This window comes from Dromaius novaehollandiae, chromosome Z (assembly GCF_036370855.1).
Source record: "Dromaius novaehollandiae isolate bDroNov1 chromosome Z, bDroNov1.hap1, whole genome shotgun sequence".
Classification (NCBI taxonomy): Eukaryota; Metazoa; Chordata; class Aves; order Casuariiformes; family Dromaiidae; genus Dromaius; species Dromaius novaehollandiae.
The window spans coordinates 74019436-74036657 of NC_088132.1; the positions used below are offsets into that span (position 1 = coordinate 74019436).

Here is a 17222-nt window from a genome sequence, read left to right on the forward strand (position 1 = left end):
GCAGGCAGGACTTTGCAGCTGAGTGCAGAGTGCTTTCACCTGCTGTTGGTCTCTCCCACTGCCAAATGGGTGCCTGGTCACATCTTTAAAGCTTTCATCACAGGGGAAAAGGGACTGAACCCCAGGGTGGAGGGCAGAGCAGTGCAGTGATGAGATGTGCATCTCCTGTCCGCAAGCTTTGGTTATCACACCCCAATCATCAAAACTGGGCAGCCCCACATCCTGGCAGGCCCAGCCACACTGGGGCAACCAGGGAACGAGACAGAGGGCTTGGCACAGGGGGACAGCGTAGCTCTGGGTCCCCTCTGCCCATCAGCCATTATTTCAGAGATTGCAGAGGATCTGAGCCCGTTCCTCACCCAGGGCTGAGCTGGGATCTGGCACACAACCTGCCCCATGGCATTTCCACAGTGGTACCACCTTTGCAGACCATCAGCTCCCCCCATTTCAGGAGGGGTCTGTGCACTGGCGCTCCCAGCCCTGGGGCTCACTACACATGCACACACAGGGAGAGGGGCAGAGCTTGCTGCAGCGCTCAATCTGGACATTGCCATGCTGCTGCCCAGCCTTGGCAGCCTTTCCCACCTACCTACCTGCATTTGCCTGCATGGAGCAGACATGCTTTGCTTTATGTATGTGTTAGGCTCCAGTAGTCTCTGTACCACCCTGGCCAGCAGCAATTCCCTTTTATTTGGAGAAAGTCTGGATTTTCTGAAGGAGTTTATAAGTGGGGCAGGAGATGGGAGCCAAAGCTGTTGGCTCACACTCTCTCCCATTCACTGGCCAATGCATTCCTGCATCAAGAGCAGGCATCAGCCTCTAAACCAGCACCATGTGCCTGGAAAACACTGAGTGCTGCTTGCAAATGTCAAAGCCACAGATATGTGGTGGATGTTGCATGTGTTCAACAGCATCCTATGGACAACCAGAGTCCTGATTCTCTCCACAGTAGTAGGGAAGGTGGGATCTGGTGGTGATAAGAGCTGATTTCCAAGCAGTAAGGGATACCCATGGCATGCTGGGGACTGGGGACACAAGGGTGACCCTGGCACATTGGAGATGGGGTGCAGGCTGGGGAGAGATGCTGCAGTCTTGGCTCTGTGCCTGCCCCATGCCAGCTCACCCTGAGGCTGGTGCTGGTTCAGGTGGGCAGCTGGATGAGCAGGGCTGCTCCAGGTACACACTCAGCCCCCTCTTCCCCAGTGCAGGCCCCAGCCAAGCCCAGAGGCCCTGGGGACCTGCCAGGGCACCAAGACGCTGCGATTCCAGCTGTGCACACCCCAGCTGGGGACCAGAGGCCAGCAGGAGGCGATGGCAGCATGACACAGCTTGAGCTGGCAAGATCTGGGATGTGCCTAGGAAAGGTGATGTGGCTGTTGGGCCCAGAAACCCAGGCAGGATCTGGTCCCTGTGTTTACCTGTGTCTGTAGGCACACACAGAGCCCTCCCCAGCTCAGTGACCTGCTTTACCTGGCCTGGGGCAAATCCTGCTCCCATCCTGGTTGGGTGCCATCCCAGTACCATACCAGTGATTGAAGACTGACCCTCTATCTCCCCCATCCAGGGTGAAAGTGCTCACCAGGGCTAGTGATGGGCAGGAGTACTGCAAAGCCCAGCACTGGTGTAGGCAGCCCTTATGTCCCAACATCCAGGGCTGGGTGCGAAGGGGCACCCAGTGAGGGCAGAACTGAGGGCTGGAGCATTGGTTAACACAGAGGGGGACATGGGTGCGGACCTGGTGCCACAACTCACTGCAAGGGGCACAGGGCTGCCCCTGCCCTCACCACCATGGCATTGCCCAGGTTTGATCCTGAACAGCAGGACCCAGGGTAAGGCTAGACTGAAGCCACCTCCCAGGACCCAGCCCTTCCTTATTGTGCAAGAGCACCACAGCAGGATGGATCCAGTGCACCAAGTTGCCCCATGGCTGGCTGGGACCCCCAACAGCTCCTGTCTTGCTCCCCTGGAAGGGCCATGGGGAGATGCCCCACACTCTCCTGGCCCTGACTTGCCCATGGCCTCCTGTGCAAAGCTCCATGACGCTATGAGGTGCAGCCTGGCCACACTCAGACATTTTGAGGGGTCCTTCCCAACTCAGCCTTCACAAGGAATCTTCAGAGATATCCTCCTTGCTGCCATGCTCCCACTACACCCCGGGTTCAAGGGCAGCCCTGCGGCCCAGCCTGGAATGACACATCTTCCCTGCCGTACTGGCTGCAGGGCAGAGCCCCTGGACCCACCCTGCCCTGGCTCCGCTCCCCGCACTCTCCACGCCAGCCAGCACCGCCGCTGCCTAAATTTCCATCCAGCCCCATCTGGATCTCATTGGGCCATGGAGCCGCTGGCGCTGAGCACCAGGGTTGGGAGGTGCCAACACATGGAAACGATTACAGGGGCCGGGTCGAGCAGAGAGGAGGGGGCCCAGCCAGCACACTCCGAGTGAGGGGGGCTGTGCAGAGGGTCCTGTCCCTGCAGCAGGGCTGGTGAGGGCAGGGGCAAGTGAGATGTCCCAGGCAGGAGGCTGCAGCTGCCCTGGGACATGTCCAGATGGCACTCCTGAAAGGCAGGGAGGCTAGGGAGCAGCAGAGCCCTGTCTTTTTGGGGTGTCCTTCCCCTAAGGACTCCTTAGCTTGCTGGGACATGGACCAAGGCTTGTGCACGAGGACCATCCTCTTCCAGCATTCAGCAAGGACTGGACCAGGCAAGGGTTTCTCTCAGCCCACCAGCTCTCTGGGGAGAGGTTGGAGTGAAGGTGCCCTGTTTGGGGACCAGCCACGCATGCACCTCCTTGCAAGGACCAAGTATCCCCAAGCTGGCATCTCTCTTCCTGCCTGACACCATGTACCTCTCCCCTGGTCCTGTATGATGTGCAGAGAGGTCTGGCCCAGGCAGTGCCAACACTACCCCCTTTATTGGGATCACTGCTCCATCCTGCTTTGGCAGGGGGGCGAGGGGCAGAGGCACAAAGGGCCCTTCTGCCTGCTGATGGCTGGTGGAGGGCAACAGGCCAGGGAGGCAGGCAGGGCTCAGCACCACACAGTCACTGATGCTCACAGACCAGCACCCTGTGCCCACGGTCCCCTTCCACATGGCACTGAGCAGCAAAGGGGGGCTGGCTCGATGCCCCATCCCCATGTTGTATAGCAGCACTTGGCAGTGGGGACCGGCCCGTCGCACTGAGTCCGAGATGTCTCCAGCTGGCTCCTGTGGGCACAGGCAGCCCTAAGCTCCTCAAAGCACAGCCTCTCTCCTTCAGGTCCATCCTGTGCTCCAATGGTGCTGGGGGTCAGGCAATGTCCAAAGCCAGGCCCTGCTCCATGGGACAGGGAGCCCTTCTGGGGCCAACAGTGGTGTCAAGTCCCATACGTGGGTGAGTAGGTGCTCAGATGGGGCAACAGCAGGGCTCACTACAGGATCTGGGCCTCTGTGGAGACAGAGAAGGCGGGGGGTTACAGTGGGCACAGCCCCTTTCCCCCCTTCTCAGGGGGGCAGGCCTGCCCAGACCTGGGGTGCACAGCACAGAACCCTGCTCTGCACACACGACCGCAGCCCCCAGCACGGTGCCCCTCAGCACTCACTCGGTAGAGCCTTCAAGTGGGTGGCAGCAACCAAGAAGTTGTGGGGTTTGGTCTCATCCTTGCCGTGTTTCCTCACCCGGAGCCTGGGGACAGAGCAGGGTCGTTGAAGAGCCCAAGCTGCCCTCCATGGGCACAGGGAGAGCAGCGCCTGCCCAGGTTCCTGGTGGTCCTGCTGCGCACCCCATCCAGCTGTGCCCAGCAGGTGAGCTCCAGGCAGCACAAGGGTCCTGCCACTAGACAGGGGTTGGGACAGGGACGGACCACAGAGCCACAACAGTGGCAGGGAGGGCCACAGCAGTGGTGGGATGACAGGAGACTTGTCAGAGTAGGACAGGACCCCGTGGGACAGTGCCCAAGGGCAGGATTCAGGCAGAAAAAGGCAGATTAAGGGGTCTCAGTGCTGACGGTGCAGCATGTGGGTTTGGGGGGGCACATTACTAGTGGCAGCATCTCCGGAGGATAGAGAATAAGGTCCCTTGGCTGTGGGCTCTTTAGGAAGACCCCAGGCAGGGTGTCATATACAGCCAAGCCTTCTCACATCGCTTCCTCGCCCTGATCTCTACTTGGGGCAGCTCCAACCCTGCCCCACTCCCACTCCAGCAGCAGAACTGATCCTGATCCTCCCAGCCAGGAACCTGTGCCCCTCCACAGCGGTGGGGTGCTCACCAATGTGTCCTGATCAGTGGCGAGCCCAGTGCACCTGAAAGTGTGGGCAGTGCTGGCAAAGTATGTCAGGCAGAGGTGTGGGGAGGACCAGCCCCACCAAGGAGATGAGGGAAGCATAAACCACCGTATTGGGCTGGCCTCAAGTCACTTCAGAGTGGGACCCAGAGCGCAAGCCTGTGGAGGGATGGGGGACCTTTGCTGGGGTGATCAGCGGCTAGAGTGGGATGGAGAAGGCAGCAGAGCTGATGGATAGCACAGAGCTATAGTGGCAGAGCCAGGGTTGGCACCACTTCATGCCCAGCCACAGCATGCTGGCGCTACACAGCCCCCTGAAACACAACCTACCAGACGAGGATGGTGATGACCAGAATGGCAGCTAGGATGAAGAAGGCAAAGATACCCAGGGAGACCAGGATGGCCATCTTCTCCAGGGGGTCGCTGCGATCTAGGACAGGCAGGCAGACACAGACCATCACAGCTGAGCGATGCCACAGCCCCGCACCCTGCAGAGACCCTGCAGCCAGGAGTGGCCGGGCACGCTAGCACCAGGGTGGACTCCGACCTCCTTTGGGACTTGCACCCACCCTGGGGAGCTGCTGGATCCCAGTACCTCCACCACACCCCACAGCCCTTGATGCCTCAGGGAAAGGAGAGGCAAGGACTTGCAAGCTCCATCTAAAAACCTCCCCAGCCAAGCCCCTTGCAGACCGCGAGGGGCTCTAGGACCCTACTGCAGGCTCCTGGGCATGCTGGCACCCCTGCAGCTTGCCCAGCAAATAGGAGACATGCAGACATGGGGTCTCAGGAGACAGGACCCTTCCTCCCCTGCTCTCAACCACGGACATGCCCAGGCTGCCAGCAGCCCACTGGCTGTCCCCACTCCTACCCAGGACCTCCTGGCTCTACTCACTGATGGGCTCAGGATTAGGAGCCCGTGAGGGCTCCTCGGCCAGGATCTCCAGGCTGGCATCTGTAGTGGTTTCTTCACTCACCACGGTGGCAGGGTCTGGAAAGGCACAGGGGGTCAGCATCAGTCACCCTGGGTGCTGGCAGTACCGCAGGGACCCACACAGAAGGGTGTCCCTGGGGTCTTGCTGTGCCCTGGGGGTCCTGGTAGCCCCAGGGTGCCGCCAAGATGCCAGTGGCTGTGGGGAACAATCCTCAGATCTCAGCAGCATAACCGCAGCCTGCCATGGGGCTGCAGGGACTATGCCCCACAGCAGGGGGGCAGCTGTGCCCCTTGCCACGGGGAGAGTATTTGGATGGTGCATGCAGCTTTCCTGGGTCAGCTTTAAGGGTGAAAACTGTCCACTCTGTTTCTGTGCCACCGGAGAGCTGGGCATGTCCATGGGGCTTCAGGAGCTGGGGCTTGCCCTGAGCACAGCCCTGGATGATATTTGAGGGAGGGGGGATGTTGGAGGGTAGGGGCTGGAGGGGGGCAGCTCAGGGTGCTGAGGGGCTGTAGAGATGGATGGTGCAGACCCATAGGGGTGCTGGGGGCTGCAGCCTGTCCCCATCCCACACCTCTGACTGGCGTCGCCCGCGCCTCCATGCTCCACTCGCTCCAGTTTCCTGCATCCAGGAAGTCCTTCGCGCTGACTTGGACCACGTGCTCCAGCCCTGTGAAGGCGTCTGTGATCACCTCAGAGAGGTTCACTGTCTCCACCTGCACGGCACAGAGGGGAGCCGCTGGGCACACAGAGACGCCTCTGGCCACCCCCAGGACTTGGGGGACCTCCCCAGCCTGGCTTGTACCCATCACGTGTCCCCAGCCAGGTCCAGACCCTGCACTGTCCTTCCAGTGCCACACGGTAACCCTGCTCCTGAGCCAGCTCTGCATTCGTGTCCCCATCACTTACCACGGACCAGGAACGGTGGATGATGGGCCGGTACTGCAGCCGAAACTTGAGCTGGAAGTGGGGCTCTTTGGGCCAGGATGTGGGGTACCTCCAGCTCACCTGGAGCCGCCGCGGCGCCCGGGGGACAGGCTCCACCACCAGGCCTTCTGGAGGGTCTGGCTTAACTGAGCGGGAGAAGACATGGAGGCTCCGTCACGCCATGACGGATCGCCTCCTCCACTCTCCCGTGCAGAAGGGTGCCAATGTCCTGGGATGGGATGGAGGGATGGGATGGAGGGATGGGATGGGGAGCACTCACTGATCGCCTGCATAGTGATGTCGAGGAGGCGGAAGCTGGAGCCCAGCGGGTTCACCTCGGTGATGTTCATCCGATAGGAGCTCCAGAACTCAGACTTGTGAACGGTGCAGGTGCCGGCACGGGCTGGATCCTGCAGGCACGGCCCCACGTGCCCGTTCTTGTTCCTGCCGATGGGGTGACAAGGTGGTGGCTCCTCTGCTGTGCCTGCCCCCCAGCCGTGCATCGTTTCCCTGATGCCACTCAGGAGGTGCCACATGGGGAAGCCACCACACCAAGAGCATGGTGGAGGAGGCAGACCTCTCCATCAGAGCTCAGGCAGGGTCTGGGCAGGTACCCTGCCCTCAGGAGAGCTCGAGGTGACTCCAGGGCAGGAGCAGAAGATCCCCTCATGCCCCCCCCCCCCCCCAAAGCCCAACACTTCCCTCTGAGCATGACTGAAGGGACCTCCATCCCAGCCCCACAAGTGCCTCCCAGGAGGGTCCCTCCCTGGGGGAAACCCTCCCTCCCAGACCTCCCTGGCTTGAGAAGCCTGTTCCCCCATGGTGATTCCCATCCCTTGGTCTTGGTGACCCCACTGAGGACCCTGGCAGAGCCTTTGGGATGGGGGCCAGGCCCTGGGGCATGGGGCCAGGGGTGGGGTCAGTCCTACCTCCTCTTCTCTTCTCCCGTCAGCGATTTCTTCCTGCCCAGGGAGAGAAGGAAAAGCAGACGGTGAGGAAAGGGGGACGGGGAACAGTATGAAACCAACCCCACCATGACCGGGACAAGGGACAGGCTGCTGCACCAGCCTGGCTCTGGGGGGCTGCTCTGCTTCCTGCTAGTCTCAGCGCCAGGGTTTCGCTGGGACACTTGCACCCCAGGAGCTGGGGGACACCCGAGGATGGTCCCCAGTGCAGGTTAGCCGCTCTGCAGCGAGCCAGGTGCTGCGAACACAGGCGCTTCCCCACTTCCAGCCTCTCCCAGCTACCCAGAAAGGCCAGGGTGGGCGCCTGGCCCTGCTGCCCTGCTTTCCCACGCAGCGCCCGGACGTCGGCTCCCTGTCCTGGATGGGCTTGGGAGCCGGGCACCCCGGGAGCCGGTGGGATGGGGAGCCAGCTCCTGAGCCTCGGTGCGGCCGCATGCCGGTGGCGCTGCCAGCCCCCAGCCCGCTGCGTGCCTCAGTTTCCCCTCGCCGTCCCAGGGCTCGCCTGCTGCTCTATCACGCCACAGCAGAAATGCACAGGGATGCTAACAAAAGTCTCCCGGGAGGGCTGCAGAGGACTCATGTTATTTTCCACTCCCCGGCAGCTGGCTTTGTTCTCTCCCGCCGCTCCAGTCCAAAAACCCTGCTGGTTTCCACCACAGCTCTAAGCGGCTCCATCTCCCCGGACCAAGCGGCCCTGCTCCTCGCCGTGCCCACGCGCCTGATGCCGGTGGGTGGGGGGGTACATTCCTGGGGGGGCTGCTTGCGGCGTGGGCCCACCCCGAGGAGCTTGCAGTGGTGGCGAGGAAAGCCCTGCTCTCCAGGAAGGGCTGCCTGGCTTCGGAGCGTGTGCGGCCCTGATGAGGCCAGCGCCTGCGTTGCTTTTCAAAGGACTGCTCTGCACGTTTTACGGGCTTCGGCTGACTTCAAAGCAACCCTGTAATTTGGCCCGCTGTGATAATTAGAAGCAGGGATGTTTCCTGAGCTCCTTTCATCCAGAAGCATGCCAAAGCACTTGAGAGCTTGCAGATGACCTGCTGCTTTTTTATACCCCTTCAGGTGCTGGCAAAGCCATCCCCAGGGAGGCAGCTGGCCTGTGCCGGCCCCTCAGTGCTGCTTGCAGGCCTCCCTTTAAAAAAAAAACACATGCTTCATGCAAACCCTGAAATGCAGCCTGCTCTGGGGTGCAGCACAGAGCTGGTGCACAACTCTGCAGGATCCGATGCAAACCTAAGCTGCAGGTCAGTCTGCAAGCGGTATGTGGGTGATGTTTGGCCAGGACCACAGGGCTCACCCTCATCCACCCCCAGCCCATGCCCTGTCCTCACCTGTAGCTGGTGATGTATCTGGTGGGGAGGAAGGTCTCCAGGCTGGATGTCCAGGAGCAGGAGAAGTTCTCGTAGTCGGAGGCTCTGCAGGACACAAAGGGGACCCCCGGCAGGTCTGGGGTCCGGAGAGGGGGGCGGCAGTAAGTGCAGGGATCCCCTGCCCCACGCCACAGCTGGCACTGAGGGACACCGGGGCCACTGCGAAAGTCCTCTCATGGGAACCCCCCGTGTGGCCAGCATGAAACCCCACCCCGAGGAGGGGCCGCCACCGTGGTTCCCCAGCCCGCGGAGATGCTACTCACGCCCCAGCCGCAGGGACACGGTGTGCAGGAGGCCACCGTCCTCGCTGTGGCAGCTGTAGGTCCCCGCGGTGGCCAGGCTGGCATGTGGCAGCACCAGGGTGCCGTGCCGCACGGCGGAGCCGGCCGGCAGCGCTGCAGCCCCGTCCCGCCTCCACTCCACGGCTGAGCTGTCGAGGAGAGACCGGGCGGGCGGTGTTAGGGGAAGAAGGGAAAAAAGGTGCCGAGCCTGGCTGAAGAGGGCGACGGGGCGGCGCAGAGGGCTGCAGCACGGCTGGGCTGCCTCCGGTCCTGTGGTTTTGCATCCCCCATATAAACCATCGGCTCATCGGATAAACCCCCCGGCATGAACAGAGAACACCTACCCCGCAGGGGCGCTGGCGCACGACAGCATCACGTCCGTCCCCAGCTGGCCGTACTGCACACCTGGAGGGACACACACACACACACGCGTGCACACCCAGGCGTCAGCCCTGCGTCAGGCTGGCCGTCCCGGCACCGCCACGGGGACCCGGGAAGGACCAGTCTCCGCTGGGGCAGTGGGTGGCTGCAGGGGCAGGATGGCCAGAGGATGCACAACGCCACGGGGCTGCGTTTTTGGGAAAGAAGGGCATCTCTAAGCTACGTGCTGGCTCTGCTACCCCCCTGCCCTTTTCGGGGGTACGGGGTACCCCAGAGTCCCCCTCTGCTGCGACACAGGGCTGCTCACCTTCCTCTCCCCAGCCCTCGGGGACGGCGCGGCAGGCTGACGCAAGGGCTGCAGCGAGTAGCACCATCACCCTGCCCAGGCCTCGGGTGGGACTGCGCATCTAGAGGAGGCAGAGAGAGAAAGGACAGCGCGTTATCACCAGTGCCAGGTGTCCGCTGTCGGCACGGCCGTTCCTCCCATGCTCTGGCAACGGCGCTCCCAGGAGATGCCGTCCCGCGGGACTCCAGGGCTCCCAGCTAATCTGTTCACGCCAGGGACCGGCAAATGCAAACAAACACCGTGGCTGGGGCACGGCGCCAAGCCACGCTCCAGCCCCCGCTCCAGCCAGCGGGTCAAGGATGCTCGGCTGGCCCCATGCCTCAGCAGGTGAAGGGGGATGTTGGAGCAGCTCCAGCCTGGCCACCCCCAAAGACAGTGGGACACCGGCCACCGCATGCCATGCTCCAAGGGCAAAATAGCTGTGGCCAGGGAGGAGCCGCTGCGGCTCTGCACGGACGCCCTTGGCTCCCGCCTGCACCACCCACTGAGAGATCACCAGTGGGTCCTGGGCGAGAAGTGAGTGGGTGCTGAGGCAGGGATGGGCTCCCAACCATCACCAGCTCAGCCCCAGCCATGGACCCCGGTTGCCCCACTGCAGCCCAGCCAGATTCTCTGTCTGTCTGTCCCGGACCGCACTGCCACATCCCTTCCAGGCAGCATTGCTCTGCCTGCTCCAGCCAGCATCACCTCACCCAAGCCAGGCAGCATCACCCTGTCCGCCCCAGCCAGATTTGCTCTGTATATCCCAGCCAGCATTGCCCCCTCCACCCCAGCCAGCATCACTTCGCTCATGCCAGCCAGATTTGCTCTGTCCGTCCCAGCCGGCAGTGACCCACGTGTCCCAGCCAGCATTGCCCGGCCCTGAGAGCTGCAGCAACAGCTGAATCATTTTTGCCTGGAAAGCCCCCGCTGCTGCCCCTCGGGAACAGGCAGCCCTGTCTATTTAAGCCCACATCGCTGGGCTCTGCTCGTGGCTACGGCAGGATGGGGGCCACAAGACCCAGCAAGTTCCCTGCCAGCCCCAAGTGCCGGGTCATGTGCAGGTTTCAGCTCTGCAGGCATAAATCCCCGTCCCGCTGAGTCACCCCGGCTTTGACAGCCGCGGCGCTCAGACGGGAATATCCCGGCCCTGGAAAGGTGCCGCAGGGCAGCTGCCGGTTGTTCTCCCTGCGGGCAGGCGGCCGGTGCCGAGGGCAGGCTCGGGGCGACACCAGCCGCCTCGGAGCCCGACTGTGCCCACGTCCACACATGAGCCACGTGCACTGGACAGGCACAGGTTTCCCGGCGAGCTCAGCCTGCAAGAGCTGCTCACGGTCCTCCCAAATATACCAGGCAGCCTCAAATGCAAGCCCCGAACATAAATAATTTCATTAGACTGTCATAAGCTTTTCCTACCAAACCACATGGAGAAACATTCCCAAGAAACATCAGTTGAAAGAGTGCTGCCAAAACTATAATGGTAACTGATATTAACTGGGAATATTACGCCTTGAAGTAAAATATTTTGGGGATGGAATAAAAGACTTAAAATACACTTAAAGGCAGCAACCAAAAATAACCTCAAACACCACGTGGGTCAGAGTTAAGGGCACGGTGCTGTGGGAGATGAGGGAAAAGGGACTGTGTTAGAGTAGACAGGGCAAAGTAACTTTAAAATAAAATGATTTCTCTTCACAATTTTCCTTTTTTTTTTTTGATTTTTTTCCCCCCTGCAGCGTGGGCTGTGCAAATGCTGCGGAGGGTGAATGCACAGCAGTTGTTTGGTAAAGCTAGCGCAGCCGTTGTGCTCTGGGGAGCGGACGCTCTCCTAGTCTCTCACTGCCTTTAATCACCTTGCAGGACATGTCAGCGTGGGACTAGGATGGCCGAAGCAAAAACGCCGGCTAATCTGGGAACAGAGAAATGACCTAGTGGCACAAACCACAGGCCCGGGGACGTGCCGCTGTGGTCCAGCGTCCGCCCTCTCGGCCGCGGCTCCAGCACCCGTCCCGTTAACCCCGCTGCTGCGGAGCAGCTTCTTGGTGCCCACGACAGTGGTGACCATCAATGCTGCGGCTGCAGAGGCGCCGAGCCCCAGCGCAGCATGGCCCTGGTGGCATGCCACTGGTGGCATGAATTTGCTAGGTCTCTGGGTAGTTAACCGGTTTGAGGCCAGCCTGGAAAAACTATCCTGCAGTGGGGACACCCAAAGGTGTCTTTCCCTGCGTGGATGTGGGAAGAGCTGGGAATAAAGTACTTCTTGCAGCCCCCAGCTGTGTCCCAACCCCTGATCCCCACAGAGACCCCCCAGCTGCCCCCTGCCGCTCCCCAACCAGCCAAGGACTGCTCCGCATCCTCGCCGCCACCAGCACCCTGGAGCATCCCCATCCCAGGGACCCCCCGAGCGCTCCCCATCCTTATCCCAGCACATCCAGATCTCCCCTGTCCCAGGCAGGATATTTTGGGCAGTGCCACATCCCTGCCAGCAAAGTGTGCACCAAGCCCACACGGACATGCGAGCTGGCTCCAAAAACAACCTGCTCAAAGCATTGCCGAAAGCTGGCCGTGGCCGAACGATGCCACCGCAGAGAGGAGCAACAGGGCAACCCCTTCCTCGCCTGCCCCGAAGGCCACAAGTGAAAGCCCATGGGGGAGCCTGCCCTAGCCGCAGCTGTGTCCCACCGGGAGAGACCCGGGACTTTGCTCTCCACCAGCGGTGCGGTGTGGCAGGAGGCCAGATACGCTGCGACAGGCAGCGGTTCAAAACCGGCCGGGCAGCAAGGCTCCTTGCGCTTTTTGCAGCCCAACTCCGCCACCGAGGGTGAAACACGTGTGCAAACGCACACGTGTGTGCAGCGGCCGGGCTGCCTTCCTTACCGGGCTCTGCCGTCCCATGGGCTGCCCCGGACGGGTGTGCAGAGGCAGGCGCGTGCACGGAGCCGGCTGGCTGGAGAAAGCGTCCCTCCATCCTGGTGACGCATCCTGGGGCCGGGGAGTTCTCGGCCCCCAGCCCTGGAGCTGAGCCGCCGCTGGGGAAACAATTGGGCGCTTTCTTCCTCCACTCACGCTAGCGGCGGCCCAGGAGGCGTCTGCCGCCTGCTCCAGCTGGGTTTGCCACTTTGTCCCTGGATGAACTGCCGCAATATCGGACTTCCCTCAGCATGGGAAGATCTTGTCGTGCCCGGCCACGGTGACTGTGCTTGTGAGCCACAAATTGCCAGGTCCTCGTCCTCCATCCCGCGCGCCGGGGCCCGCTGAGCATCAGCCGACGTTACCTCCACACACCTCATCTCAGGGCCGCCAGGGACATCTCTGGGGAGCAGCGGCGGTGAGCCGGCATCCCCGGAGCCGGCGCAGGGCAGAGGACAGCTGCTCTCAGCCCCTGAGGAGCAGACAGGGAGCTGGAGCTGCTCCAAAAGCCGTGGGATCGCGCTGGCTCGAGGGCAGGCGAGGATGAATCCGCTAGAGATAGATAAATCACGCCGGGCAGTTTGGCGGAGGTTTCGAAGCGCCGGTGCCGGGGCACAGGGCTGGGCCGCACCAGAAGGACCCTCCCTGTCTTGTTTTCCCAACTCTGTTCGCCGGAGAGGCGGAAGCCGCCCGGGTCGCCCTGCATTCGCTCCAAGCTGCGCCGGCAGCCAGGAGACGGCTCCGACCGGGAGTGGTTTGTGCAACACCCATCTGGCGCGGGGCACTCTGCAGAGAGACGGGCAGCGCGGCGGCAGGGCTGGGCACGCGCTGCTGCAGGCGGAGGTGCTTCCTGCTGCCGCTCTCCTCCACGGCCTCCCGGGGTTTTGCATCTCTCCTTGCAGCACCAGCTCCTGGAGCTGCGGGATTTTCCCCTTCCCAGCAGGGCCCTGAGCCCAGGCAGCACGGCATGCACGCTTACTTTTCCCAACTTTTTAGCCCATCCAACCGTTTTTTTTCTGGGAAGCTGATTGCGGGGAGCTGGGGTAGAAATCCTGCCAGGAGCCCACTCCCGCAGAAATGGCGACACGATCCAAACCCAAACGATGGGAGCCGAAATATTCCCCCGCCTCCAGCTCAAATCACAGGGCTGTCCCAGCCGCATGCACCGGCACACAGCGTGTGACAGTCCCCCGACATGGCTGCGCTGTGCCCTGCAGCGGCCTGGCACAGGCACGGCGCAGATTCCCGGGGAAGGCCAACTTTCCGTTGTGCTCAGCGCTTTGTAAGACAGTGGCTTTTTTCTGCTTTGCTCCATTTGAAGTCGCGCTTCAAAGCAAGAGCGTGGCGCGCAGAGCCGGGGGCAGACGCGCACGCAGACGCCGACGCGCCGGGGGCCTGAAGACAGCAGGGTAGCGGCGGTGGGAAACGGGATGCTCCCGCCCAAGCACAGAAACCCAGCTCCTCCTCAGTGTGGTCTGGGGCAGCATCGCTTAAATGGAGACATTAGGAAAAAAGAAAAAAGAGCACTTGGCTGCGCTGCCCATCGCACGCTGGGCCCTGCCGGAGTCACCCACTTGCAAAAAGCCACTCTGCACCGGCCAACATCTCACGCCAGACATCTCAAAATACGCGGGACGTGCCATCATGCTGGACTCACGCTCTCCTGAGCCTGTGGACCAGCCCAGGCACTGCTCCCCAAACCCGGCTCTCTCCTGCCAGAGTGCTGGCTATGGGAAACCGATCCCGCGGCCAAAGGCAGTGGCATTTGGAAGCAGCAGCAACCTCCCTCTTCTTTCTTTGGGGTTTTGGAGGGTGGGAGAAGAGCCCCCTGCTAAGCCCACTCTCCTCACAGCATCCCTGCAGATGCACAGCGCCGAAGCAGCTTAGGAAACTGGGACGGGCCACGTTGCATTCAGCACCTCCATGGGTTTTCGGAGCTTGCAAAGCGACCTGCGGCAATACGGCCTCAGCGCATCCCCATGCCGCTGCTGTGCCCAGAAACCCTGCAGCATCTGCCTCTCCAGACTGGTGGATGTGCTGGCCCCAGTGCGGCAGGGCCGGCATCCTGCATCGCTGACCCACATCCTCACCCTGCCAGTGCGGCACGGCACAGCTCCCTCTCTGCTCCGCCCCTGCACCCATCCCCGGGCTCGCACTCGGGAGAGAGCCGCAATGCCCTCTCGGGAGAGAGCCGCAATGCCCTCGTTTCCCAGGGCATTCATCCGTATTCATCCCTGCGTTTTTTGCCAAGCCTGGGGACGAGGTGGGGTGGAGAAGGGGGGAGAAAGAGACAATCTGGTGCCTCCCGTGGTGAGAGTGGCAGTGCCCCCCTCTGCACCACGGCTTGCTCAGGGACACCCGCACACCGCACCAGCCAGCAGTGGGCACTGGCGGGGGATGCGTCCTGGCTGCCAATGGTGCCACCGCCTCCCGGCACCACGGGGTGACCCTGCTCACCTTTCCCATCCCCTCTGACCCTGTGGGGAACCCGAGGGGCATTTAAATGGGCTATGCTGGATTTATGCCCCCGCAAAACCCGGGGTCTGCCCGGGGGGCAAGGATGAAATCTCCAGCCCATCACCAATGTGCAAAGAGGAGGCTCATCCGGGTACAGCCAGGGCTCAGCAGCCTGGGGATGACCCACACTCAGAGACGAGCACGGGAGACGTCCCAGCCCTGGGGTTTGCGCTGTCTGCACCGGGACAGCAACAGCCCTCAGCTCCAGCGAAACCTCCATCCAAGAGGCCCGGGAAACACAGACAAGCCAGAAACTCTGTCTGACAAATGGCAACGTGAGCAGTGCAACGAGCCCTCCGAGCATGGGGGGCTGCTGCGGGGGCTCACGAACCTCCAGGCTGAGAAAACTTCAGCCTTTGCTCAGTAATTCAGCTGCCTTTTCCTCCAAAAGCATGCCCTGTGCTTTTTCCCCTACTGCTTTGGTGCCTCCTTCTCCCCCAGCCCCTTTTTCTCCTCCTGGTGCTGGTGTGGGGCAGAGCACAACTTTTGGGAGCAGGGGAAGAGCCAGGGAGCCACTGCCAGTCACTCCCAAACCCAGAGGGGCCCCAAGACCCCACTCAGATCCGACTCCAAATTAACCCATAAAGCCCCCCGGACCTTGTTCCCACCAGGGAGCAGGAACCTCCTACTGCCTGAACCGGCACACAGTGCTGATCACACACGTGCATTCCTACACACACCCTTACCTGCACAGAGCACAGCCCCAGCAACTTGAGCTGCTCATACACACACACATACACACACAAATACCTGCAACCCAGCACAGCCCCAGCACCTGGAACTGACAGCACACACACCTGCACCCGGCACAGCCCCAGCACCCAGTGATGGTCACACACACACCCCTGCACCCAGCACAGCCCCCAGAGCCCAGTGCTGCTGATACACACGTGTGCATGCACACATGCACACCTGCACACATGCATATCTGCAACCCGGCACGGCCCCAGCACCCACTACTGATAACACACACACACCCCAGCACCCAGCACAGCCCCAGCACCCAGCAATGATCACACACACACACCTGCACACATGCATACCTGCAGCCCAGCACCCACCGCTGATCACGCACACCCCAACACACGCACACCCCAACACACACACACACACACACACACACACTCGTGCAACCGGTGCACGGTGCTGCCTGGTCCCAGAGCGGAGCTGTGTGAAAGCCACCGCTGCCCAGACCCCGCTCAGGCTGCAACAACCCCCAACACGGCAGCAGAGCCCGCCCGCGCCCCCCGCACCTCTCTGCTCCGCGGCCGCGCTGCTGCCGGCGGCTGGCGGGGCCCGGGGCCGCGGTGGCGGGCGGCGGCGGCCGCGGCGCGCCGCCTCGCTGGGCCCCCGCGCTGCGGAGTGGCGCCGGTCTCACCCGGGCTGCCGCTGGAAAACACCCACCGAAACGCCCCCCGCGCCCGCCCCTGCGCGGCAGGAGAAGCTCTTGCTCCCGGCTGTAACCTGAGGCAGCGGCCGGGGCCAAACAGCAACTGCTCTGTTAGCAGCCAGCAGCGCGGCCTTGAGCCGCTGCCAGCTGGCAGCAAGTTTAGGCGGAGGGGGAAAGAAAAAGTCCTTCTCTCCCTGCCCCCTCCGGCCGGCTTGCCACGCTCGCCCGAAGCTGCACGCTGGAGAAATTCCTAAAAATAATCTCAGTGGCGCGGCAGCCGTACCCCGGCCGGCGTTCCCACCCGTGGGGAGAGGGATGGGGCGGCGCGGGGCTCCCGCCGTGGGTGCCCGGTGAGGCAAGACCCCGGGTGGGCGCCGGGCTGAGCTGCCGTCCCCTCTGGCCTGCAGCCAGGCGCGCAGCCAGCAGAGCCTCGCGCCGGACCCGCGGGCATGGGTGGGACCCGGCGGGCCTTTCCTTACGCGGACCTTCGCGGCCCTGTGATTAGAGCAGGGCGGGAAGCCGTTTTCCTGTCCCCGGGATGTTGGAGATTTTGGTCGTTTTTCTGCTCCTGAACAAAAGAGGCGGCGCGCAGGCAGCCGGAGGCAGCGGGGAGGCCGCAGCTGGCGCCGGCGGGATCGGCCCCTCGCTGGAAACGAGCAAACCCAGCGTTTCGGGCCCTGCTACGAAGCAGAGCAGGGGTCAGACCCACGGCACGACGGAGGCACACGGGCACCAGCCAGCTGCGGCTGGGGTGCTTTCCTCCCTCTTGTCCTTCCCAGCAGCGTTTGCAAACTAGGACCCTCCCCCAGAAACAACCTTCCCTGGCGCACGGTCTAGGTTTTGCCAAATCCGCCTTCCTTCTGGATGGTGGAGGGTTTTCCCCTGGCAAAGGGAAACATTTCCCACCAAAGGCCACAGGGAGCCAGGACCCTGGCCCGTCTGCAGCGTGCACCACCCAGAATGGGGCC

The 17222-nt window shown here is 62.4% G+C and overlaps 1 protein-coding gene across 3 annotated transcripts in view; it reads right to left on the minus strand.

Annotated features, from left to right (window-relative positions):
- Positions 1–2892: 2892 nt before the first annotated feature.
- The window catches only part of LOC112988031 (interleukin-11 receptor subunit alpha), a 29591-nt gene continuing 15261 nt past the window's right edge, over positions 2893–17222 (minus strand). For 2 of the 3 annotated variants that reach the window (XM_026108237.2, XM_026108235.2), the window contains exons 2-13: positions 9420–9519; positions 9076–9136; positions 8714–8880; positions 8412–8526; positions 7051–7083; positions 6402–6565; positions 6104–6267; positions 5769–5910; positions 5155–5250; positions 4590–4689; positions 3579–3661; positions 2893–3424 (exon numbers count right to left, since the gene is read on the minus strand). In XM_026108237.2, coding sequence (XP_025964022.1) covers positions 3408–3424; positions 3579–3661; positions 4590–4689; positions 5155–5250; positions 5769–5910; positions 6104–6267; positions 6402–6565; positions 7051–7083; positions 8412–8526; positions 8714–8880; positions 9076–9136; positions 9420–9519 — 1242 coding nt within the window. In that variant the 3' untranslated portion in view covers positions 2893–3407. Of the gene's footprint in view, positions 3425–3578; positions 3662–4589; positions 4690–5154; positions 5251–5768; positions 5911–6103; positions 6268–6401; positions 6566–7050; positions 7084–8411; positions 8527–8713; positions 8881–9075; positions 9137–9419; positions 9520–16117; positions 16228–17222 lie in introns of those variants that run through there. The other variant, XM_064501424.1, reaches the window with a different exon arrangement.